Raw genomic sequence first — 27,134 nt, 5'->3', positions numbered from 1 at the left:
ACGGATCCTTTTAACATATTAAAGCAGCAAAACATACATTTATAGATAGATCAGAACTCTTACTGTGTTTGTTCCTTCAGCAGCCTCTCTTTTTGATTTTTCAGCTCCTTCAATGCTTCCACGTGTCTTTTTTCTGCCCTTTTCCTCCTTTCCTCGGCTTGCTTTGCCAGTGCTTCCAAATCAGGTTCCTTTAAAATAAAATGCATGTTTAATTGTTGCAGCATAACAAAATTATTCCTAATATTTTTTTAAAAAACCATTGTGTTTCAAAAAGTTTACGATGTATTGCATGATTAATAGATTTGCTTTCTTAATCTGATGTATTTTTATACATACACACACACCACCCTTCTCCAAGACAGAAAGGGAATTCCAAGGTAAAACTTTTCCTTCCATTAACCTTAGTTTTCAAGTTTAATTTCCACAGGAATTTTGCCAGACCAAAGGACCATAGAATGTGAGACTATGAGAAACCAAAGGTGTTACTATTTCAATCAGCAATGTGGAAAATTTTAGATTTTGGAATAAAATAATAAATGTAGTAAGATAAGGGACTGTACTTATCTGTTAATTCTTATAATACATAGACTGCATCATTAGTTCAATACACAATTTTTTTTTACTCTGGGTAAACTTCTATGAGAATTGAACTATCATGATGTAATCCTTACCCATGTTCTATTAAAAAGTATCTTTGAAATTTTTGGATTGCATTCAAACTTAATATACCGTATATACTTCAGTATAAGCCAACCCAAATATAAGCTAAGGCACCGTATTGATGCGAGTATAAGTCAAGGGTGGGAAATGCAGCAACTACTGGTAAATTTCAAAATAAAAATAGATACAAATAATTGAGTCATCAGTAGGTTAAATGTTTTTGAATATTTACATAAAACTATAATTTAAGATAAGACTGTCCAATTCTAATTAAATCATTATTGTAACCTTCTTCAATGTTAATGTGCTTACGTATTGTTCTAATAACAACAAAGAGAGTAAAATAATAAATGTAATAAGAATAAGAATAGAGTAAAATAATGGAAATATAGTAACAGTAATAAGAGAATAAAGTAATAAATGTAATAAAATAGAATAATAAATGTAATAATAGTAATATAGTAAAATAAATGTAATAATTGAGTAAAATAATAAATGTAATAATAACAAGAGTATTATAATAAATGTAATAACAATAATAAATAGGAGTGAAATAATAAATGCATTATTATTTTAGGTAACGGCGCTCCATGCAGATATACAGGCCAAATGACCTTGGAGGTGTCTACCGACAACGCTGGTATTTTTGGCCAGAAGGCCTTCATTTCAATCAAATTTCTTAATATTTGCAGTTTCACATATTCAAACAAAGCCCAGGAACACATCCTTTGCGGATACAGAGGTTGTAAGGTATTTTTAGTATTTGCAGGATAGTCTTCATTGTTGCAATATTTTAAACATTTACCTACATTTTCCTTTGCCTGTCTATGTCCTTCTCCTATAGCTCTCAAGCTTGACAAATAGAGCTTTTCCAAAGCTTTAATCTTCTCCTCTTGTGCTTTTTGCCACTCTGCCTTCAGTTCTTCTGCCAAATTATTCAGCTCCTCATCTCTCCGTTGTTTCACATCTTGCCTTATCTGTAGAGCAATATTTCTCTCCTGCTCTCTAACCTGGAAGAAAAACAGTACTTATCAACAGTACTTATCAACACATAGGGCCTTCTCAGTGGTGGTCCCTTGGCTGTGGAACTCCCTTCCAAGCAAAATTCCATCAGCTCCCTCCGTCCTAAATTTCAGAAAGAAATTAAAAATGTGGCTGTAGATTCAGGTTTTTGGACAGTAATTTTACAGAGCAATAAGAATACACAATAGTGCAATTATGATAGGAATGGCTTCGGGCTATGATTTGGATTGCACGGTTTTAATAATTGGTTTTAATATTGAGATGCTTTTAACTTTTTGGTTTTAAATGTGTATGTTTCTTAATTTTTTATTGTATGTATGTTTGTGCAGCTCTTATTTTTCAGGGCTGAATGCCATCAACATATTGTGCAGTTTTCCTTTCTTTCCTGAAACTTTTTGAGGTGAGGTGGTTCCTCTACTGTAAATCGCTCTGAGTCCCCTTTGGGGTGAGAATAGCAGAATACAAATATAATAAATAAATAAAAATACAGGTTTTGTATTTTTAAAAAGGTTCTCTCCTAATTTCCAACTGCTGTTCTACTTGAATCCATTATTCTCGCTAATCTGAGTTAGAATGCATCTTGTGCTTGGTTTCCTATGTCCATCCACAGCTTGCAATACAACTTTAGCAGCAATGTAAAAGTGGCCAAGAAAAAGAAAATGACAGACATAAACGACAGATCATTTTTCAAGCCATACTGTAGCAGAAGCAAGTGGTACTCCTGCAAAATATCATGCCAATTCAAGAGGCACTAAAGGAAATGCTGTGTTTAAGTCAAGTTGACTAGAAGGAGTAATTCCACTTTCTTGATAAGTCTGCCAACATTACTTAAAAATCTCCATTTATATTTCGCCCCATCTCCCCAAGGCATCTCAGGGCAGATTCCAACATGTTGTTGTTTATTCATTCAGTCACTTCCGACTCTTTGTAACCTCATGGACCAGCCCATGCCAGAGCTCCCTGTCGGCCATCACCACCCCAAGCTCCTTCAAAGTCAAGCCAATCACTTCAAGAATATCATCCATCCATCTTGCCCTTGGTCGGCCCCTCTTCCACTTTCCTTCCATTTTCCCCAGCATCATTATCTTCTCTAAGCTTTCCTGTCTTCTCATTATGTGGCCAAAGTACTTCATCTTTGCCTCTAATATCCTTCCGTCCAGTGAGCAGTCAGGCTTTATTTCCTGGAGTATGAACTGGCTGGATCATCTCGCGGTCCAACATACAAAAGGGCAAACATTCAATGCCACAATAAAACAAAATCCAAAATAAACCAACAAAATAATACAGAATCAACCACATATGAAAACATTAAAACCTAATGTTAATAAATTAAACAAAATTATATAGTGACATAAAACCTAAATAAAGCATCATAAATAATTGTATTAGCTCTCTTTGCCACACATATCAGTGTAAATAATATGTGTAAAATTGACTATTATTATTATTATTAATATTATTATTATTATTATTATTATTATTAGCAAGCCCAAGGTTACATCTTCCATATAACCCTGCCCTTCTCCTTACTTATCAAATCTATATTGATCAGAATAAATGTTGTATTCCCTTCACAATATTTCTGGTTCTATAACTGAAACTAGAGATTGGTAGGATCTTTGATGCTTGCAGAATAGATTCATAATGCAATAATATAGTTATGAAAGAAATCTCTGCCACCCAGTCCTGTTGCGTACTTAGAAAATGTGTGTGCATGTGTGAGAGCCAGCTTCTTGGGAGTCTGTGTGACTGAATGAATTCTGGTCTCTTGGCAACATAGCAGCAAAACAATATCTAGTATTTCTCTCAACTTTGGGATAGAGACACTGCACAACTGAAAGGTTTATTCTGCTCTAAAACCGATTCAATTTGGTATGGCCAATACAGGGAGAAAGCATGAGGTTTAGCATACTTGTCACAGGGTGGCTGAACATTAGTCATGCCACATGACAATTTGGAAATCTGCTTATTCAACTGCCCAAACATTCCAATAAAGCAAACATACCTGCTGTAGCCTCAATTTTCTTCTTCTTTCATGCTCTTCTTTCAACAGCTGAGCTTCTTCATTGGGGCTAAGCCTAAGCCTCCCAGCTCCTGCCACTTTCCTTTTCATCTTTACATACATTTAATATTCTGTGTTGCATTGACAAAGCAAAAGACAAATCAAATACACTTTTTTCATTTTTTCTTAATGGTATTTATCCATCATATGATGTGGACAAAACACATTAATTTTCTTGGCTCCAACAACAACATGCAACTCACAAGATTCTATTAAGTTGGGTGCTGAGAGATTTTTCTGTCATGGTCCATTGATATAAAATTCTAATTGTTCAATTTTTTTTCCCCTATTTCTTTACTTAGGGAATTTCTATGCCATTTTTCTTGCAGAGTCAAGTCAGCTTATAACATCATTAAAACATACAATATAATATAAAACCATTGATAAAGCAAATTGGTTACATAAATACTTCCTTGTAGGACATTACAACTACCATTAAATTAAATTAAAACAGTCTAAAAATTCCCATATAGTAAAAAAAAATACTACAAAGTATTGTAAAATCCTAGGCTTCTGTTACAATTCAATTAAAAACTATCATAAACAGGGATACAACATCTCTTTTGTTTTGTTGAAGGCCTTTTTGGCTGGAATCACTGGAGTGTTGTGTGGTTTCTGGGCTGGATGGCCATATTCTAACAGCATTTTCTCCTGATGTTTCCCCTGCATCTGTGGCTGGCATCTTCAGATTGATGCCATCCACAGATGCAGGGGAAACATCAGGCGAAAATGCTGCCAGAATACGGACATCCTGCCCAGAAACCACACAAAACTCCAACATTTCTTTTAATTGTCTTTCAGACAGTGAACTTCAATAATGCACACAATTCTCTGAATCTGAAGAAATACTGAAAATTGTGGCTATACAGCATTCTTAAAGTTTCATTTAAAAAATACAAAAAAAAAAGATAAATCTTCCATTTCTTTTTATGGCTTTTAAATAATACAATGAATTGGGTTTGATTTATAATATTGCCATTCAGTTTCCCAGGCATGCTATCAACACATCTGCAAATTTGACAGTACAATCACAAGGGTTAGAACTGGTATTTGAAAAAACTGAATTAATGCTTTTAGTAGCATTGAAAGTGCTGGAAGAACATCTTAAGGGCATGCAGGGTATGTGGGGCCCATATTCTTTATAACCTCAACACTTTCACTCAGGCATTTTATCACTTCTCTTCACAAATTGCTACAGGATTTGATATGTATTTTTTGGAAAGAGAAAGCACCCTGGACAGTTCAAAAGGAAAGGCTTCCAGTGGGTGGATTTTTATAAAGTTTAATCAAATTAATCAAAATCTCACAAATTTGCTTAATGCATGCTTTATACACAACATGGATTGTTCAACCTTTGTTCATATTAATACTCATGCAAATTAATTCTACTTTATAATATATTTAAAGATAACTCTCATTTCTACTTTTCAACAGAAACTTTTGCCTGTGTGTTCCCTTAGGCAACTATACCAAGGACAAAGGATAAGGGGCATTCCAAAACTCTGCATGTCCACAGCTTGCCATCTACTACAAAAGGGAATACCCTGGAGCTATAATCGTGAAACAACTCTAAAAAAAACGTAAGGAAGACAGAAAAAAAACACAGCCTTTTTCAACAGCACAACAATCAATATGCTTGCTATGGAGTAAGCCTCATTAAGCACAACAGGGGTTGCTTCTGTGTAAATATATATATTGATTGCACTACATGTCTGACGTAAGCATAGAAAACATAACCTCCTTTTAACTTTTTAAGCAAGAACCAATTCTATACTTTTTTCGAAAGAGTGTCAATATGTTGCCAGCGTAGCAGTGAGCCTAGCTTAAAACCCACACTCAGAAAAAGTTCACATTTTCAAGCAAATGTATAGCAAGTTCAACAAGGTTCAACTTGCTGATTTGTTTATGCGTGGGTTTGACTGTGTGACTCTTTGTTCTCTCTAGTTCAACAGAGTCACACAGAATAATCTAAAGATTCCTAGAAAGAATAGTCCTCTAGGCATTTTAAAGTCAGCCAACACAATTCTATGGCCAACCTCTAGTGGAAGCACTTGCCCCTCTTAGTGGAACTATTTTGTATCTATCCTTTTATGAGAAGAACTATGTAGCACGTTTCAAGTATATCATAGATTCCAAACATTAATTCAATGCACTACTGATGAAAGCAAGCCAAACAACTGTGAGTAATAATAATAATAAAAAACTTTATTTATAACTCACCCTATCTCCCCTAAGGGACTCAGTATACTAATGCAGAATACTAATACAATGTCTAACCTGACTGTATTTGTTGTTCCCGACAAACCCCCTATCCCACCTAAAGAATGGATGAGTTTTTATGGCACACAGCTTCTGCCTGAATGTGAGAAGAGATTGAGATACTACTCAGTATACATATTGGACACACTAGGTTTCTTTCTCAGTCCGCCTCATAAATTTTATGACAATGAGAATGATCCCTGGACTTGTACACTCTTCCTTATGTGACTTTCCTTTTCTCTTCCAACCTGTAGTGCTAAGACCTAGTTTGTCCTAAAAAAGTTTAGTATCAGTTAAAATAATCCCTGTAAATTGGATATCAGAATATTTAAACTAAAGCTGGCATCTGAGGGATGTGTGGGATGAGAGAAGTGATTAGTCAGATTATTACTCCTGGATTCATAAGTCATGGTTTATGAATTCAGAAATGTATATGCAAACCAGTTTTTTTTTTTTTTAGATAAGAGGTAAAATTGCATTCCATCAAATTTACTGGAAAAAGTAATCAGATACCTCCTTAAAAATTATAACTCAAAACAAATTGGGTTTAAAGACATTGCTCTCAATCTACATCTCAAGTTTCTCCTCCTTCATTCCTTTGTCAGTTCCTTCCCTGCAGTCCTTCCATAAACGCCTATGGATGAAACCCCACTTTGTTGGATATGGATTATATGTGGATTACAGAATGATGAATGTGGAATAGCATTCATGAGGAGGAAAGCAGTTCAGTAGCTCTGAGGCCCCTTCTACACTGCCATATAATCCAGATTATCAAATCAGATGATTCGCATTATCTGCTTTTAACTGGATAATAATAGTAATGATAATAACAAAATTTATATGAATCCAGACTGCCATGCAATCTAGTTCAAAGTAGATAATCTGGAATTTATATGGTAGTAGAAGGGGCATTTTCCTTCTTTATGCCAGCAGTATTGTACACCATCAAATTCATTCATGTGACAACCACACTCTAACATAAAAATGAGGCCATAATACACAGAGAGCTGTGGAAATGGCTCAAAATTAGCTGAGGAAAAAACTAGATCAGCTACCACTCTGGAATCTACAACAGCACTTTGCTCGCTAATTTTAATTAACTATTTAAAATGTATGATGACTGGTTATTACTAATTGCTGCAATCATCCCAGGTAGCTTTGCATACTTTCAGAATTTAAACTACATTGTTAGTTTGAGCTTTTGCATTTGCAATTTTATCCCACTCTATGTGTGGTGCTCAACTTCTATGACTGTGAGGATGAATCCAGCATCAACTATCAGGCTGGGGACCACCTACATATAGAAAACTTGATGGGGTTCTAACACTTTAATGGACCATGGAAGGAGCAGCAAAAGACTACACGTGACCACAAGTTACATAATCTGTTTTACACCTATGCCACACGTATGATTAAATGAGTTCTAATCCATAAATCCCCAATATATTTTTAGCCCTGAAGTTGGCATGACTTTTTTTTCACACTTTTCCCTGTAACATAGATATTGCTCCTTTTATTATTAAATAATAATGTGAACCAAAACATGATTATTTAAAAATTCATACATACTAGTACATGCCAAATAAAGCTGGACAGTTCCATCCTTGACATATTTTTTAAAAAAATTATGGTTTACTCTGAAAGTTAATACATATTACTTGTAAGTTATCTTGGTGATTATATTTTCATCTCAGGTTTCCTCCAAGGAGCTCAGTCTTAGTATTTATGATTGCCTTCTCCCTTATATTCTTGCTACAACCCTGTAATGTACACAGGCTGAGAATGAAGAACTATCCCTTCTCTCAAAAGCAACCTGTCCTTTATACGTATGTATAAATTGAGGGTAGATTTTTGGGCCAAAATTATGATTTTTATAGGACCAGTCAAGGGTTATTCTGCAGAAAGGGGAAGGACCACTGCTGCCATAGGGGACCAGCCTTCCCCATTCAAACATTTTTTTAAAAATATCCAGAAATGGTACCACAACAGACTTGAAGAGTCCAGCACTTCAGTACAGAATAAGGAAAAAGACAAATAGGCCAAGAGGTAGCTTTTATCTTAGAGCTGTGAGTATATTAAATTCTATGGTTTCACACTGATGTGTCAATGACTTAAATCAAGAAATAGTCTTCTAAGATCTACAGAGACACTTCCTGGAACACCTCAGCAAGCGAGAGTCCAAAAGTGGCAGGCTCAAACCCAGCACCTCAATCCGTGGGTGATACCAGATGAGAGACTCGCCCCTGGGCACACAGAAGACTGGGCGACTTGGAAGGCGCTGAACAGACTGCGCTCTGGCACCACGAGATGCAGAGACAATCTTAAGAAATGGGGTTACAAAGTGGAATCCACGACATGCGAGTGCGGAGAAGAGCAAACCACTGACCACCTGCTGCAATGCAACCTGAGCCCTGCCACATGCACGATGGAGGACCTTCTTGCGGCAACACCAGAGGCACTCCAAGTGGCCAAATACTTGGACATTTAATCAACTACCAAGTTTGCAAAATTTGTGCTTTTTTATCTGTTTGTTTGTTTTGTTCTGTTAGAAATGTAATACAATGGTATGGTTGCTGATGACACGATAAATAAATAAAATAAATAATACTGCTGTGGCAGTAGGGGTTTGTACAAAAGTGATTAGAATGTGGGAGGATAGGTGCTGTTCTGTAATTCTACATATATAATGTAATTGACATTTTACCATTGTACAATGTGCAGTGACAAAGTTATTCTATTGTTCTATTCTATTTAGGCTCTCCAAGCTCGGACTAAGTTCTTGCCCACTGCAAGTCTATTCAGAAAAAGGGATGGTTTCTTTTTTAAAAACATAAGGGTTAAAGTACAGGGTGAGGCAGCATAACTTCCTTTTTTAAAATGCGCACCATTCAGTCGGTTGAAGACGTAGCGGTACGTAGTGGTCTCGTTCGAGAGGCGGGAGTATAAAGTTTTGTCCTGACACAGTTCAGTCACCATCATGCGTCGGAACAGTGAGGAGCATGCTTTTGCTGTTGAGGCCTACTTTTTGAACGGATTTGGAGTGGCCGGCCCACTCTCCAGATCTGGCCCCTTGTGATATTTTTCTATGGGTTTTTTTTTCAAATTCTGTGTTTATGTGAACCATCCAAGGATCCTACAAGATTTGAAGACCAACATCCAGGAAGAAATTGCCAACATAACGCCTGCTCTGCTGGCAAGAATCATGACAACGCCAAAAATCGGTTTAATCAGAGTATGGAGAATGGGGGACGTCACCTACCTAATTTGATCTTCAAAACTACGTAAAACAAATTTTAGATATGCATCTAAATTACAAAAGAAAATTCTGATTCATACAATGGGTTTTATTAAGTTTTGGAAAAAAAAAGGAAGTTATGCTGCCTTTGTGATTTGGGAGTTGCTGGGATTTATAATTCACCTACAATCAAAGAACATTCCGAACCCCACCAACAATGGAATTGAACAAACATGGCACACAGTTCTCCCATGACCAACAGAAAATACTGGAAGGGTTTTTTGGTGGGCAGTGTCCTTTGGTTTTGGAGTTGTAGTTCACCTACATCCAGAGATCACTGTGGACTCAAACAATGATGGATCTGGACCAAACTCTACAAGAATACTCAATATGCCCAAATGTGAACACTGGTGCAGTTTGGGGAAAATAGAATCTTGACATTTGGGAGTTATAGCTGCTGGGATTTATAGTTCACCTATAATCACAGAGCATTTTGAACCCCACCAACGATAGAATTGGGCCAAACCTCCCACACAGAACCCCCATGTGGGCCACAGCAATGCGTGGCAGGGGATGGCTAGTATATATGTGTGTGTGTGTGTTTATATGTGTACATGCATATTGCGTATATGTGTGTGCTTGTCTATATGCATATTTATGTGTATATGTATGCGTATATGAATATGTGTGTGCATGTGTGTATAATATGTTTGTATAATTGTGTTGTTTGTGTGTGCTTGTCTATATGCATATTTGTGTGTATGTATGTATGCACCAATTTAAGGTGCAAGTGCTTACCTACAAAGCCCTGAACGGTTTGGGACCACCCTACCTGCGTCTCCGTTTATGAACCCACGCGTTCACTTCGTTCATCCGGAGAGGCCCTGCTCGTGATTCCGCTAGCGTCGCAGGTGCAATTGGTGGGGACGCGAGACAGGGCCTTTTCTGTGGTGACCCCCCGACTCTGGAACACCCTCCCAAAAGATCTTAGACAGGCCCCTACATTGGCAGTCTTCAGAAAGAACTTGAAGACCTGGCTGTTCCGATGTGCCTTTCCAGAATAGGAAAACTCCAATAACAAGTCCAGAAGCACTTTATTGGAATTGAGATTGCTGCACACTGCACTTACCCTATAATCCTTTACATATCACCTCTCACATCAGCACTTTTAATCTTGTACCCATTACTCTGGCCTGGCCCAGTTTTATTGTGTCTTGATGTATTGTTATTGCTTGTTGTTTAATATTGTTTTAACTGTTTTTAATTTGCTTTAGGTTTTGTATTGTTATGTTGTGTTTGAGGCCTTGGCCTTTGTAAGCCGCATCGAGTCCTTCGGGGTACAAATAAAGTTAATAATAATAATAATGTATATATGTATGTGTATATGTGTGTGCATGTGTATATGTGTGTGCATATTTGTGTGTGTTTGTGCATATATGTGTGTGTGTGTGTGTGTGTGTGTATGAATGTGTGCATATGTATATGTATATGACTGTATGTGTATATGCATATATATTGTGTATTTTGGGGGTTTTAAGTCTGTTTCACTGGGGTTTTGTGTGTGTGCGATAGTCACTCATTGGTCTGTTAGGGGTATAGTGTCCAAATTTGGTGCCAATTTGTCCAGTGGTTTTTGAGTTCTGTTAAACCCACAAACGAACATTACATTTTATATATATATATATATATATATATATGTGTGTGTGTGTGTGTGTGTGTGTGTGTTGTTCATTCGTTTAGTCGTCTCCGACTCTTCGTGACCTCATGGACCAGCCCACGCCAGATCTCCCTGTCGGCCATCACCGCCCCCAGCTCCTTCAAGGTCAGTCCAGTCACTTCAAGGATGCCATCCATCCATCTTGCCCTTGGTCGGCCCCTCTTCCTTTTGCCTTCCACTTTCCCCAGCATCATTGTCTTCTCTAGGCTTTCTTGTCTCCTCATGATGTGGCCAAAGTACTTCAACTTTGTCTCTAGTATCCTTCCCTCCAATGAGCAGTCGGGCTTTATTTCCTGGAGGATGGACTGGTTGGATCTTCTTGCGGACCAAGGCACTCTCAGAACTTTCCTCCAACACCACAGCTCAAAAGCATCGATCTTCCTTCACTCAGCCTTCCCTAAGGTCCAGCTCTCACATCCGTAGGTGACTACAGGGAATACCATGGCTTTGACTAGGCGGATCTTTGTTGCCAGTCTGATGTCTCTACGCTTTACTATTTTATCGAGACTGGACATTGCTCTCCTCCCAAGAAGTAAGCGTCTCCTGATTTCCTGGCCACAGTCTGCATCTGCAGTAATCTTTGCACCTAGAAATACAAAGTCTGTCACGGCCTCCACCATTTCTCCCTCTATTTCCCAGTTGTCAATCATTCTTGTTGCCATGATCTTGGTTTTTTTTATGTTTAGCTGCAACCCAGCTTTTGCGCTTTCTTCTTTCACCTTGATTAGAAGGCTCCTCAGCTCCTCCTCGCTTTCGGCCATCAGAGTGGTGTCATCTGCATATCTGAGGTTGTTAATGTTTCTTCCAGCCATTTCCACCCCAGCTTTGCATTCATCAAGCCCCGCACATCGCCTGATGTGTTCTGCATACAAGTTAAAAAGGTTGGGTGAGAGTATGAAGCCTTGCCGTACGCCTTTCCCAATCTTGAACCAGTCTGTTGTTCCGTGGTCAGTTCTTACTGTTGCTCCTTGGTCCTTGTACAGATTCCTCAGGAGAGAGACAAGGTGGCTTGGGATGCCCATCCCACCAAGAACTTGCCACAATTATATATCTATATATATAAATCTGTTAGGTTGGTTCAACGGGACAGCAAAACTCCACAACCCCCCAACGAAACTTAACCAAAATTCCCATGCCCATAACACAACCCACAAGGTACAAACATATCTACTCAAAATGAAAAACAACACAACAACACACTCACAAAATGGCAAAACAACAAAACTCCACAACCCTCAACGAAACATAACCAAAATTCCCATGCCCATAACACAACCCACAAGGTACAAACATATCTACTCAAAATGAAAAACAACACAACAACACACTCACAAAACGGCAAAACAACAAAATCCATAACCCCCCAACGAAACTTAACCAAAACTCCCATGCCCATAACACAACCTACAAGGTACAAACATATCTACTCAAAATGAAAAACAACACAACAACACACTCACAATGCGGCAAAACAACTGAGCATGCGCATTGGCGCCCAGCCGCAAGTTCCCTGGGCGCGCACACAGCCTTCCGGCCAACGTTCCCTCTGCGGAATCCATGCCCACTCCAAGCACCGCCGCGCCGCTTCCCACACACCCCCCCTCCGCCGCACGCACACACACAACCCCAAGCTCCATCACTCCCCCTGCCGCCGCACACACACACGCAACCCCATGCTCCATCACTCCCCTGGCAGCCGCACACACACACGCAACCCCACGCTCCATCACTCCCCCCGCCGCCGCACACACACACGCAACCCCACGCTCTATCACTCCCCCCCCCGCCGCACACACACACGCAACCCCACTCCCTCCGCCGCCGCACACACATGCAACCCCACGCTCCATCACTCCCCCCGCCGCCGCACACACACACACGCAACCCCACGCTCCATCACTCCCCCCGCCGCCGCACACACATACACAGCTCCACGCTCCATCACTCCCCCCACCGCCGCACACACACACGCAACCCCATGCTCCATCACTCCCCTGCCCCCATTTTACCTCCTTTTACTTCACGCCACCTCCAAACCCCACCCCTTCCCGCCCTGTCAAAATCCAGGAAAGACAGGAAGGAAGGAAAGAAGGAAGAAACAGAAAGGGAGGTAAAGAAAAAGGGGGAAGGAAGGAAAGTTAGAGAAAGAAGGAGGAAGAAAAGGAAAGAAAAGGAAAGATGGAAGGAAAGAAAAGAGAGACAGCAGAAGAGAAAGAAAAAGGGGGAAGGAAGGAAAGAGGTAGAGAAGGAAGAAATGAGAGAGAGAGGGAGGGAAAGAAAAAGGGGGAAGGAAGGAAGGAGAGAAGGAAAGAAAAAAGGGAATGAAGGAAGGAAAGAGGGAGTGAAGGAAGGGGGAAGATGTAGAGAAAGAGGGAGGGAAAGAAAGAAGGAAAGAGAGAAGGAAGAAAAGAGACCAGAAGAGAAAGAAAAAGGGGGAAGGAAGGAAGGAGAGAAGGAAAGAAAAAAGGGAATGAAGGAAGGAAAGAGGGAGTGAAGGAAGGGGGAAGATGTAGAGAAAGAGGGAGGGAAGGAAAGAAGGAAAGAGAGAAGGAAGAAAAGAGACCAGAAGAGAAAGAAAAACGGGGAAGGAAGGAAAGAGATAGAGAAGGAAGAGGAGAAGGAAAGATGGGAGGAAAGGAAGGAAGGAAGGAGGGAAAGAAGGAGAGAAAGAGGGAAGATTGGCTACAGCAACACGTGGCAGGTAAAGGTTGTTATTTCTATTATTATTATGCTATTATTCCTATTAGACCCTGGGGGAATGGGAGAGGTGTCAGGTCCCAGAGGCAATGCATTGCATTATTGTTATTGTTATGATGGTGGTGAAATAAAAGGAAATAAAAAGAGAAAGAAGGAAGCAAACAGGGAGGGAAGAAAGGCAAAGGAAGAAAGGGGAGGGAATGAAGGAAAGAGAGAAGGATGAAACCAAGTAGTGAAAGAAGGAAAGAAAGAGGTAGAGAAGGAAGAAAGGAGAGAAAGGGGGAAGGACTAGGTAGGTACCTCTCTTTCATAATAGTCCAGATATCTACCTCAACTTTGATAAGTTTTACTATAGGCCACAGCAACGCATGGCAGGGCACAGCTAGTATATATATATATATATACACACACACACACACATATATATATATATATGAAAAACCCTTCTTGAGGACTTCTGAAAGCGTTACTTTAGGATTCCACTTAGCTACGGCCACGAATTTGTAAGTACACAACTCAAAACAAAACCAGGCCACTACTTCCTTACCTTGTCCATCACCGCCGCTCTTCAAATGCCTCAAGCTGCCGCTGCGGACGTCACATCCGGCGAAGCAAACCGCCCATCCTGTGCGCGCGGGAAGCTGGGCGGGCTCTTGGCACCAGGGCACTCTTTAGCGCATGCGCGAGTTACCTCTTTTTTCCCTTTTGAGACGCACTGGAGGCTAAAACTGGAACTGCGCATGCGTGAATCAGGAGGCGGCGTTTCCATATATCCCCAAGAAACTGAGAGCGTGACACTGCGCATGCGCGAGTTGAGAGAAGGCGACAGGGTGCCCTAAAACTGGAACTGCGCATGCGTGAATCAGGAGATGGTGTTTCCATATATCCCCCAAGAAACTGAGAGCGTGGCACTGCGCATGCGCGAGTTGAGAGACAGCGAGGTTGGCTCCCCTTATGAAACGCACTGGATGCTAAAACTGGAACTGCGCATGCGTGAATCAGGAGGCGGTGTTTCCATATATCCCCAAGAAACTGCGAGCGTGGCACTGCGCATGCGCGAGTTGAAAGTAAGAGAGAGGTTGCCTCCCTATTGCCACTGTCACCTAAAAGGAATCGAAACCTTGGAAATACGCATGCGCATCAGCTTGGTGTCAGTTTCTAAGCAAAGCAACTTTTCCTCTGATGTGGATGGGGCTTCAGGACTAAAGGGAGGATGTTCCCTCTTGGTGAAGGATCCTTATAAGTGAAGCAGGGTTTCTAATGAGTGTGCAGATCCAGCATTTACTGGATGTAAGTATTGTGTGTTGTTGGATAAGATTGTGGCATAGTTTAAATGGATGTGCAACATCAGGCCTGGCTTTGAGTAGGTGCAGGCCCCATTGGCTGTGAGATGAGGCATGGGCCAACTTTGGCCCTTCAGGTGTTTTGGACTTCAACTCCCACAATTCCTAACAGCCATAGGCTGTTAGGAATTGTGGGAGTTGAAGTCCAAAACACCTGGAGGGCCAAAGTTTGCCCATGCCTCATCTACACTGTAGAAGGAATGCATACTATTTATTTTACCTGTGCATGTACTGTAGATAGAGAATAAATGCCATTTAGCCCCTGAGTTACAAACAACTCATAGTTGAGAACGGGGGTGAGACAACAGGACATGAGAGAAATCTACCCCTCGGAAGGGAAATCCATTCCTGATAACAACAACAACTCTGGGTTACTTTGAGTTTTCTGTGCTGTCTGGCCATGTTCCAGAAGCGGGTTTGGGACCTGCCTACCTTCGCGACCGCATTTCCATTTACGAACCCACACAATCTCTTTAGTATTCTGGAGAGGCTCTTCTCTCGCTCCCCCCTGCATCACAAGTGCTACTTGCGGGGCCGAGAGAGAGAGCCTTCTCTGTGGTGGCCCCTCGACTCTGGAACTCACTTCCCAAAGACATTAGGCAAGCCCCTACGCTGGCAATCTTCAGGAAGAATCTCAAAAACTTGGTTATTCCAATGTGCCTTCAGTGATTGAACGTAAGGTACTCCCTGACCAAAAACTTTGCACTAAATGACCTGAGTAGCACTTTATTTATGGTTCATGCAATTAAATCCTTCCTCATCCCAGGACCCCCCCCTCCCGATGTTTGGCATTGTCCTATCTCCCAGTGTTTTAAATTTTTATAATTTTATCCTGAATTTGGCCCTGCCCAGCGAAATCTTTTGTGTTTTTATGTCCGATTTTGTATTGTTATGTTGCTATTATATTGTTTTGCATTTATGTTTTGTTTTGTTTTTTGGTTTTATTATGTTCTTGTGTTATTTGTTGTTCGTTCGTTCAGTCGTCTCCGACTCTTCGTGACCTCATGGACCAGTCCATGCCAGAGCTCCCTGTCGGCCGTCACCACCCCCAGCTCCTTCAAGGTCAGTCCAGTCACTTCAAGGATGCCATCCATCCATCTTGCCCTTGGTTATATTGTTTATTATTGTGTTATATTGTTTATGTAATGTACTGATGGGCGTGGCCTCATTTAAGCCGCACCGAGTCCCCTTGGGGGAGATGGAGCGGGGTATAAATAAAGTATTATTATTATTATTCTCTCCTGACGTTACACGCACATCTGTGGCAGGCATCCTCAGAGGTGGTGAGGTCTGTTGGAAACTAGGCAAGTGGGGTTTATATATCTGTGGAATAATGTCCAGGGTGGGAGAAAGAACTCTCGTCTGCTTGAGGCAAGTGTGAATGTTGCAATTAGACACCTTGATGAGCCAGACCGTGCAAAAAGAATCTGCAAACCCCCACGTCCTCCAAGGTGAACTGAAGCACCTAAACTGGGCTCTGCAGGGCAATGGATATGCCACCACAGACATCAGAAGAGCTGCAAGACTGAGAACAAGCCAATACGATTTGGGACCTGCCTACCTTTGTGACCTCTTCTCCTTCCACAAACCTGCCCGATCTCTTCAATCTTCAGGAGTATTGTGCTCCAGAACTCTGTCTGTTTGAATTTGGAAGTCTCAGAGGAGTTTGGCATGTTCATTCTCTGTAACTTTTTCCGACTTGTGATCCCACCAGTTGATATTATTATTATTATTATTATTATTATTATTATTATTATTATTATTTATTAGAGTAAAGACAAAGATCCACCTAGAGAAAAAGTGTTCTTATCCTACATCAAGGGAACCACTGGCTACATAGGGAAGCTGATGAAGAAACATAACCTACAAACTATCTACAGGCCCACTAAGAAAATCCAACAAATGCTACATTCAGCAAAGGACAAGAGGGATCCTCTCACCTCTACTGTATACCTTCCAGCTGTGGACAAGAAGTCTCTATAGGGACCCTCAAATGCCACAGCATTGCCCAGACACAAACCAAGGAACGTGAAAGACACTGCAGACTAATTCAACCAGTGAAGTCTGCCAGAACAGAGCACTTGATGAATCAACCTGAATAAGGCATATTATTTGAGAAGGCAGAAATGCTGGACCATTCTAACAACTACCAGATTATACAGCCATTGAAATCCACTAGCATGATGACAATTTCAACAGTTTCAACAGAAAGGAGGACATCATGAAAATGAACTAAATCTGGCTACCAGTATTTTAAAAACCACCGAGATCAGGACAGTAATAAAGAACAACACTCAGAAAACAGGGGAATTCCAGACAGAAAACAATCTGGCCAGCTAACACCTCTCAACAAAGGATTCCTCCTAGCAGCAACCAGCAAGGCTTTGAAGCTGCAAGTTATTCAATGCTAATCAAGGTGGCCAATTGCAACATTCACACTTGCCTCAAGCAGACAAGAGTTCCTTTTTCCACGATGGACATTCCACAGATATATAAACCCCACTTGCCTAGTTGCTAACAGACAACCTCTGAGTCTGCCTGACATAGATATGGGTGAAACATCAGGAGAGAATGCTTCTGGAACATGGCCATACAGCCCAGAAAACTCACAGCAACCCATGCTTCAGTTCCTTTTCAGCAACCTTGTGAGACTCACACACTCTCATTCTCATTTTTAATGCCCAGTCCTTGGTGTTTACACATATTTGCAATTTAGTCAACTGTGAAGTACTTCTAGAGGGCTGCATTTAAATATGATGACTGAGCCAGGAATTGTATTATCTATGTTGTCTGAGTGTGAAGCGGAGGTAAGACTTATTGCTATATCTTTTTTTATTCATTTTGCCTGCTCATAAGTAATTGAATTTTTTTTCTTTTCTAATATTAAAAAATCTCTCTTCTTTTCTAAGGCTGGATCTATAGTGTCCTTATATCTCAGGATATGATCCCAGATTATCTGCTCATTCCAGATTATATGACAGTGGAGACTCATATAATCCAGTTCAAAGTATAACCTGGGATTAGATCCTGGGATATGACAATATAGGGGCCTTTTCTATATCCCAGGATCTGTTCCCAGGTTTTCTACTCTAATCTCGATTATATGAGTTCACACTGCCAGATTATCTGGGATAAGCAGAAAACCTGTGATCAGATCCTAGGATACAGGGTCCTAAAAGGGACCTAATGGGAACTTCTCTGTATTTACTTTGACCTGTGATCTGTGTGGTGGCTTTGTGGTGGATATATTGAATCACCGGCTCTGTTTCTCCTTTTTCCCAAGGTTTCTCTCCATCTCAAAATGAGCAAACAAAAGAATATGATGTATGTTGATCAGACAACAAACCTTGATCAGTTTGATCCAGATATCGTTGCCGAGACAGAGAAGCTGTTTCAGAAGCAATTTCTGTATGCCAAGCCACCCAACAACGAATGGCAGCTGCCTGATCCCAACCAGGTTTTTACCTGTGATCATAAAGAGTTCAGTTCCCTTGCAGCTCTGAAAAATTCTCTGAATGAAGTCAAGAACAGGCTGAGTGATAAGAAGTTAGACGAATGGCATCAACACACTTCTTTCACCAACAGAGCTGGGACAATCATTGCTAATCTCAAGAAATCTGTAAATGCCGAACTGTGCACCCAGGCGTGGTGCAAGTTTCATGAGATCCTGTGCACTTTTCCTGTGCTCCCGAGTGAAGCGCTTCAAAACGGAGAGCTCAACTCCATCCATCTCTGTGAAGCGCCTGGTGCTTTTATAGCCAGCCTTAACCACTACCTCAAGTCTCACCGCATCCCTTGTGATTGGAACTGGGTTGCCAATACCTTGAACCCATATCACGAAGCAAACAATACCCTCATGATGATTATGGATGACAGACTTATTGCAAACACTTTGCCCTGGTGGTATTTTGGCCCTGACAACACTGGAGACGTCATGACCCTGAAACATCTCACCGGATTGCAGCGTTTCATCAGTAACATGACCACTGTTCACCTGGTCACATCTGACGGGAGTTTCGATTGCCAAGGAAATCCAGGTGAACAGGAAGCCCTCGTTTCCTCTTTACATTATTGCGAAACAGTCACTGCTTTAATGACCCTTGGGCTTGGTGGCTCCTTTGTTCTGAAGATGTTCACTCTGTTTGAACACTGTTCCGTCAACTTGCTCTTTCTGCTGAACTGTTCTTTTGAGGAGGTCCATGTTTTCAAACCAGCCACCAGTAAAGCTGGGAACTCCGAGGTGTATGTGGTTTGCCTTCGCTATTTGGGCAGGGAGGCTGCCCACTCGTATTTGTCCAAAATGATGCAGAACTTTGGGACAGAAATGGTGGAGAAGGCCCTTTTCCCTCAACACTTAATTCCAGAATCCTTCCTTAAAGTTCACGAGGAATGTTGTTCGTTCTTCCACAGGCACCAAACCGAGACAATTTTGGACAATCTCAGACTCTTTGCATCCATGGGTGAGGTGGAACGGAAAAGACTAAATGTTCTACGGGATTGTGCTGTTGAGTTTTTCCTGCAGAAGTTCCAAGTGAAACCCATTGCTAGAAATAATTGGTTAGTGAAGAAACCCCGTGCTGGCTGCAGCATGAATGCTAAATGGTGTGGACAGAGGAACAGGTATTTCTGCACTTACAATGAAAGGAAGTTGATGGAGTCCCTGTCGTGGGAAACTAAAGTAATGAAGGGCTGTCTTAACTACTGGGCTGAAGAGCACTCTCTTGGAAATGCTGGCAAAAGCTGTTTTTTAGAAGGAGGAATTTGTAGCCAGGACTATGACTTGTGGTATATTTTGGAGGGGCGGAGGTTGCCAAAAGTCACATGCTCTTCCTTCTGTGATGGCGAGGCCTTGAAGAACCTCAATGAAGCCTTGGAGAAATCTTTAGTTGGGCAAGCAAGTGCTGATGCCATCATGAGGCTGACCCAGCAAGAATGCCCCTCTTGCCACGTTCTTACAGAATGCATGATACTGTCTGAATTGGCAGACCTTATGGAACATCATCATGAACAAGTTCCAAATGAAGACGGTATTGAGCAGAGAAGGTGCTTGGTTGTAGGCTTCCCATCATTTTGTGATGCTGAGAGCCAATCCGGTTTAGAAGTTAAACTCCTAGAGTCTGGATCTCTCTCAACTTTTAGCTGTTCCTTGCTTCATGATGGAGAACCCAAGTATCAGCAGCAACTTTTGGAGTGCCTCTTGCATTTGCTTCCCCACCTTCAGAAAGGAAATGCTTTGGTTCTGCCTGTTCTTTCCTGTTTTACACGCTTCATGGCCGGCTTAGTTTTCATATTGCATAGCTGTTTCCAGCGCATATCATTTGTCTGCCCCACCTCATCTCAGCCTTTAGGAACCAGTGCAGCACTGCTGTGCATTGGCTATCAAGGCCTTCCAGATCCAGTTTTCCAATACCTACAGCAACTGAATAAACTCATTAGTACCTTGCTGGACTCAGACTCCCCACAGCAGATCTTGCAATTTGTGCCTATGGAAAATCTTCTAAAGGGTTCATTCCTGGAGTTCTTATGGGACCTGAACACTGCCATTGTAAAACAACGGTTGCATCTCATTATCCAAATTGAACAGCAGCAACGAACGTGATATTTAGTTTGAAACACCAGATTGCCACAGTCCCTTTCATCTTCCTGGTCAAGTTTTCTTTCTCTTTTTAACATACCCAAAAAATGAAGTATAGGGCCTTTTCTGCTGTCCCTTGTAGTCTAAACTATACTGCTAGTTTTAGCACCTGCTTATTGTCACGTGAGCGTGGGTGGAAAATCCCCAATGTGTTAGAGACATTCAAGCATAGGAAAGGAAAGTATAGATGTGTTGGAATGCAACTCCCATTAGCTCTAGGCAAAAGAGCCAAGAATAAGGGAGGACGACTTTCCCCATCGTGCTTTAAATTCCGACCAAATATTTCTTCAAAGTGACATTAGCTTCCTACACATCCACACAAGGTTAAATGGGAGCTGTTTCCCATGCAGTATGATTCTACACAGCTAATATATGAGGAGGAGAGAGCATTAAACAACCACATGAGGAAGAGGGCATGTCACCTGGGCGCTGCAAGCAGGCTCAACCAAGAGAGTTAACAAAACTTTGATTTTGTGGCTGCATGTGAAGGGACTCCGATGGGTGTGTCAAGAGGCTTCCACCAAGTCTTCTAGAAGAAGCAAATTATATGATTTACTGAACTTCAGTACTGCTAAGTATTTTAGATTGTTGGTTCTCAACCTGTGCCTCCCCAGATATTTTGGCTTTCAATGCCCAGAAATCCTAAGAGCTGGTAAACTGGCTGGGATTTCTGGGAGTTGTAGGCCAAAACACCTAGGGACCCACAGGTTGAGAACCACTGTTTTAGAGCAACCTCTCCAGTGCTGTTCAACTATTAGACAATAGTAGCCATCTTTCTCAAACAGCAGAGTGACTAGGCACAATTGGCTTTGCAGTCCAGCACATCTGAAGGGTTCCTGGATAAGAAAGAATGAAGTTTTTTAAATGGGATATCTCTGTAATGGCCAGCAACCCCATTCCAATTCTGTTAGATCTTTTTGGATTGCCTTTCTTCTTGGATCACCCCTTGGACATTTCTGGAAACATTATTTAAATTAACATGAAGGAAAATCCGGTGTTGGAAGTTAACCACCAGGCTAATATATATAAACTAGTCTCTATTAAACAAGAATTAGCTTGGGTTCTCTCTAACACAGGTACGCGCAAACTTCGGGTGTTTTGGACTTAAGTTGTTGAGGGGGAAAGGACCTGAGACTGTTTGGAATTGTGGGAGTTGAAGTCCAAAATACCTGGAGGGCCAAAGTTTGCCCATGCCTGCTCTAGCCCCTGCTTCCCATCCCTGTATGCTAAAGCAAGGGTTGGAATCGTAAGGTCTTCCAGATCTTGCTGGATGGCAGGACGCAAGCAGCCCTGGTTATCACAGCCAGTAATGAAGAATGCTGTGAGTTGCAGTCTAAGGACATCTGGAGGGTCATGTTATTCCCATAACCCTCTAATAGGGGATACATGGAATGCTGGAGTTGTTTAAAGTTGTTGGACTAGGTGGCCAATGTGAATTTATTTGATTTACTTAACTTTTTTCATAGATGTTTTCATGCAATTGTTGAAAGACAAAGATTGGATTCTAGCTACATTATACACCAACATTCTGGTGGGGAAATGTTAATGTTCTGTTCTAGTAGTACATGAACAACAAGCAACTATTATGTAGCTGCCAACCATAATGATTTTTCAAGAGTTCCAAACTCTTTATAGCAGTGGTTCTCAACCTGTGGCTCCCCAGATATTTTGGCCTTCAACTACCAGAAATCCTAAGAGCTGGTAAACTGCTTGGGATTTTGGGGAGTTGTAGGCCAAAACACCTGGGGACCCACAGGTTGAGAACCACTGCTTTATAGGAACAGTTTTTGCCATCTGAAAAGTACCTTGTGCCTCAATTCCAAGAAGAAGTCTTGGAAATATCACCCACTTAGCTTTTCTTTAAAAGTCTCCACTAAAACAAAGCAGGAACAAGACAACAAAGTTATACTTATAGTGTCTCTGTATACAAATTCATGGGCAAACACATACTGGTCTCTGCCAAACAGTTCTCAAATGACAGGAGGAAGAAAGAATTTGCCCTTTCTGTTTTCCTCCTGATGATCCTTCTGACAGTCATTCCATTCCCACTGAAGCTGCATCTACACTATAAAGGCATACAATGCAGTTTGATAACCACTTTAGCTGCCTTTGGTTCAATGCCCTGGAACCCATGGATTTATAGCTTGGTGAGGCACTAGTGCTCTTCAGCAGAGAAGGCTAAAGACTTTGTCAAAACCACAACTTCCATGATTCCATAGCTTTGAGCCATCACAGTTAAAGTAGTGCCAAACTGCATTAATTCTACAGTAGAGATGCAGTCTTACTACAACTTCAGACGGAAATGGCAGGAGGGAAAACAGTTTCATAGGGGACATGAAAAGGAGGAAAGAGTCAAGTGCACTTCTTTCCCTTTGCCATTACTACACTGCAAATGGCATTTTTTTTTCTTTTACTTCAAATTAAATGCTACCATTTTGTGGATTTTCCACAGGCTCCGTTTCTAAAACTGTTTTGCCTTCCAAACATTCCAGACACAGATGTCCACAGAAGTAAACATTGCTTTGTAGCTGCCCAAAGAGGAGAGTTTACTAACCCCTGTTCTCTGGAATCAAGATCTTCCTTTTCCCAACTTTGCATTTCTTATCATTAATAAATGTGATGTATGTTTATGCAGATGTAGCCAGGCATTTCCAGATTGGGGTTTAAAGTTAAGTCAGTTTGGCATTTTTTTAATGATTCGCTTATTCTCCAAGTGATTGTCTTCTTAATTGATTTTGGGAACTTCAAGCTCAGAACAGGATGACTGTTTTGGAACAAAGACCTGGAATGTTCCAACCTAATGTTATTTTAACCGGATTACTTTTTATTTCTGTTTTGAGCTTTTCTGAATTATGGTGCAATGAAAGTTTGATTTAGAAGAAAGACATGGAAATATTTCTTTTTATATTTTGAGAATAAAGTATCTATTCTCTGTGTGCTTTTCTGTTTCATTATTTAAGTACATACCAGAAGGAGCTTGCTTTATAGATCAGTACCAGCCAGGTTTGGAAATTGCTAAAAATATCAGAGACCATTGAGGTTTGCAATGAAAATAACTTGAGTGATTATGAGCTTCAATATTCTAAACCTGCATTAAATCCAAAAAGATTTCCTTTGGCTGAGTAAATAGAAATTTGAATGACTTAAAGAATCCTAATTGTCTGCAATTTGTAGCAATTTGCTATAAAAGTTCCTGATATATTATTTAGAATATCGCATATCCTATTGTGTTTGCTTATTCACATGTAAGAGTTTTGCAGTGCTTTAATTTCTAATAGGATAGAGATGTATGATTCCCTAGATGTTGGACTGCAATTCCCAATATTCCACACTGCTACCTATGACATCTAGGACTACTAAGATTTCCAATACAAGCTCTGGAAAACTAAATTTCCCCTACTTCTACCATAGGTAAATATGTTAATTCAAATCTAAACAGCAGTATCTCAGTGTGGAAAAACTGTGTTGTTAGCAGTTAGCATGTCAGGCTGAAAATCTTAAGATTTCAGACCAAGATATCCAAAATATCAATTTTTTTTCATCCAGCTGCTCTCATGGCTAGTATAGTATAAATACACAGAAGAGAGTAAGACACAAAACTGAAAATATCTCATTGCATTCTCTGGGTTGGAATGTTGGACTATTGGAGAAGTTATTTTTTGGACTCTGGCTTTCAGAATCTGTCAGTGTTAGGACTCTAATAATAATCATAATAATAACAACAACATACCTTATTTATATTCCGCTCTATCTCCCCTAGGGAGACGGATTACAAAACACATATACAGCAAACATTCAATGCCATTATACAGTTGACAAGAACAGACAATACATAATCAGAGGTATAGACTTTCCCATCTTTTTCAATCTGGAGCAGTGGTTCTCAACCTGTGGGTCCCCAGATGTTTTGGCCTTCAACTCCAAAAATCCTAACAGCTGGTAAACTGGCTGGGAGTTGTAGGCCAAAACACCTGGGGACCCACAGGTTGAGAAACACTGATCTGGAGGCTGTGCCTGACTCAGGCCACAGGTAGGTGCTGTTGCTCCATCTTCCATGTCGAGGAGCTTTTTGTTGTCCGTAGACCTTGAATCGTCAGCATGTCCTTATGGGCGCCTTTTATTATCTCCCCACTTAAAGCGGTACCTATTTATCTACTCAGATTGCTGTTTTTGATCTGCTAGGTGAGCAGAAGCTGGGCTGATGGCCAGGAGCTCATTCCGACTCGGACTTGAACTGTCAACTTTTCGATGGGCAAGCTTTTCTACAGCTAGCAGTTAATCCAGTGTGCTAAAGCCTAAGGCAGTCTAACCATATGTTCAAAGAAAAGTCTTACTGTCATGTAGATAATACATAATTTGTTAATAAACAGTAGATTCTACACGTAGCACTCGTCATCAGAACTGAGCAATAATACTCAGAAAAGTCCTGCATGCAAAATCCGAGTGAATCGTGACATTCAATCAGCTATGAGTCCAAAAAGTAACTTTCTCAGTCTCCGATTAAATTAGCACTCAATCTAGTTCAGTGGTTCCCGACCTGTAGTCCATTCTTGTGGTCCACAAGAATGAAGATATGGTCTGCGGCCTTACCCACGAAAGATTACTATTACCACATCAGCTCTAGATTATTAAATATGTTGGAGAGTGGCGTGTGGTCAAAAAGGGATTGGGAACCACTGACCTAGTTCAAATTCCTACTCAATTATGAAACTTCCTAATTCCTTTTTAGCCCATCAGTGTCTCTCAACTCCATCTTATGATTGAGAGATAGCTCTATATGCCTGCCCTGAACCTCCTAGAGGGTAAAATTGTAGTAAATATAGAAATAAAACGAACTCCCTCTTTTGAAAGTGTCTTTTAAATTGTCAACTGTTCCTCTCCCACAGCAGACGGGTCCATAAAGCAATGAAGAGATTGGTTGGAAACTAAATATGCTGGTTTTGGTCTCTGGAGGCTACTTGCACGAATTTCAGACGCCGTAAGCTTATGTGCAATCATTTCACATACTCTCCATGCATATGCCTGTCTCTCCTCCAAGAACCCTACAATCAACCTTAACGGTTGGAAAAACTGCGCAGCAGCTATAAAAGGGGTGCTCCTTCAATTATAATAATGTGCATAATTATCTGCAATAAATAGGCTAATTAACTCTCAATTCACCGAGCTCGCAGCTGCTCAGGAGCTGTTCTTGAACTATTGTTCCTGGCAATGTGTTTTGTTGGACTGAAAGCTTCTAAATATAGAAAACCTACTAGGTGCGATTTCAAAACCTATAAAGAGAACAGAGGTCTCCCACCTAAATTAATGCAAAAAGCATCTCAGGTAGTGTGATTGAAGCAGAGAGAGAGACTTGGATCTTGTATACATCTGACTCCACATGCTTCCCATTATTATTTGTAATGGCAGTTAGAAAAGTATATATCTGATTAGTTCTGGGGTAAGTATCCAATCCTTACCCAAAACATTTGAAATTGGGTTATTATAAAGGCATGCTTTATATTGTCTTTTATTATATTTATTTGCATTTGATATATTTATGTTTTGGTATTGTTATGTTTTTGTGTTACAATGTATGTACTGCACTGATGGGCTTTGCCTCATGTAAGCCGCACCGAGTCCCCTGGGGGAGATGGAGCGGGGTATAAATAAAGTTCTTTATTAGTAAAACAGTGGATGTGGCTCTTAATGAGACATGCCGCATTATCACAGGGTGTCTGCGCCCTACACCACTGGAGAAATTACACTGCTTAGCCGGTATTGCACCACCTGACATCCGCCGGGAAGTAGCAGCCAATAGTGAAAGGACCAAGGCAGAGACATCTCCAGCTCATCCCTTGTTTGGGTATCAGCCAGCACGTCAACGACTTAAATCAAGAAATAGTTTTCTTAGATCTACAGAGACACTCGCTGGAACACCTCAGCAAGTGAGAGTCCAAAAGTGGCAGGCTCAAACCCAGCACCTCAATCCGTGGGTGATACCAGATGAGAGACTCCCCCCTGGGCACACAGAAGACTGGGTTACTTGAAAGGTGCTGAACAGACTGCGCTCTGGCACCACGAGATGCAGTGCCAATCTTAAGAAATGGGGCTACAAAGTTGAGTCCACGACATGCGAGTGTGGAGAAGAGCAAACCACTGACCACCTGCTGCAATGCAACCTGAGTCCTGCCACATGCACGATAGAGGACCTTCTTGCGGCAACACCAGAGGCACTCCAAGTGGCCAGATACTGGTCAAAGGACATTTAATCAGTTGCCAAGTTTGCAAAATTTGTGGGGTTTTTTTAATCTGTTTGTTTGTTTTGTTTTTTTAGAAATGTAATGCAATGTTCTGTTTGCGGATGACACGATAAATAAATAGTAGTAGTAGTAGTAGTAGTAGTAGTTTTAATGTGTTGTTGAATGCTTTCATGGCAAAATCACTGGGTAGCTGTGACTTTTCCGGACAGTCTAGCCATGTTCCAGAAGCATTATCTCCTGATGTTTCACCCACATCTATGGCAG

At 40.9% G+C, this 27,134-nt stretch overlaps 2 protein-coding genes across 7 annotated transcripts in view; one reads left to right on the top strand and one right to left on the bottom strand.

Moving 5' to 3' along the window:
* The window catches only part of CEP295 (centrosomal protein 295), a 57,928-nt gene extending 43,645 nt beyond the window's left edge, over nt 1–14,283 (bottom strand). For all 6 annotated transcript variants that reach the window (XM_067466520.1, XM_067466522.1, XM_067466519.1 and 3 more), the window contains exons 1-4: nt 14,201–14,283; nt 3,689–3,816; nt 1,470–1,670; nt 64–188 (exon numbers count right to left, since the gene is read on the bottom strand). In XM_067466520.1, the coding sequence (XP_067322621.1) occupies nt 64–188; nt 1,470–1,670; nt 3,689–3,808 (446 nt within the window). In that variant the 5' untranslated portion in view covers nt 3,809–3,816; nt 14,201–14,283. The remainder of the gene's footprint in view (nt 1–63; nt 189–1,469; nt 1,671–3,688; nt 3,817–14,200) is intronic.
* A 336-nt stretch (nt 14,284–14,619) lies between these two features.
* On the top strand, nt 14,620–23,567 carry CMTR2 (cap methyltransferase 2). The gene is made up of 2 exons (XM_060771111.2): nt 14,620–14,943; nt 18,280–23,567. The coding sequence occupies exons 1-2, from the start codon at nt 14,914–14,916 to the stop codon at nt 20,593–20,595; spliced, it is 2,346 nt and encodes a 781-aa protein (XP_060627094.2). The 5' UTR covers nt 14,620–14,913; the 3' UTR covers nt 20,596–23,567.
* The last annotated feature ends 3,567 nt before the right edge of the window (nt 23,568–27,134 follow it).

The sequence above is a fragment of the Anolis sagrei genome, chromosome 3, assembly GCF_037176765.1.
Source record: "Anolis sagrei isolate rAnoSag1 chromosome 3, rAnoSag1.mat, whole genome shotgun sequence".
In the NCBI taxonomy this organism is placed as follows: domain Eukaryota; kingdom Metazoa; phylum Chordata; class Lepidosauria; order Squamata; family Dactyloidae; genus Anolis; species Anolis sagrei.
This window is presented reverse-complemented; position numbering and strand designations above follow the sequence as displayed.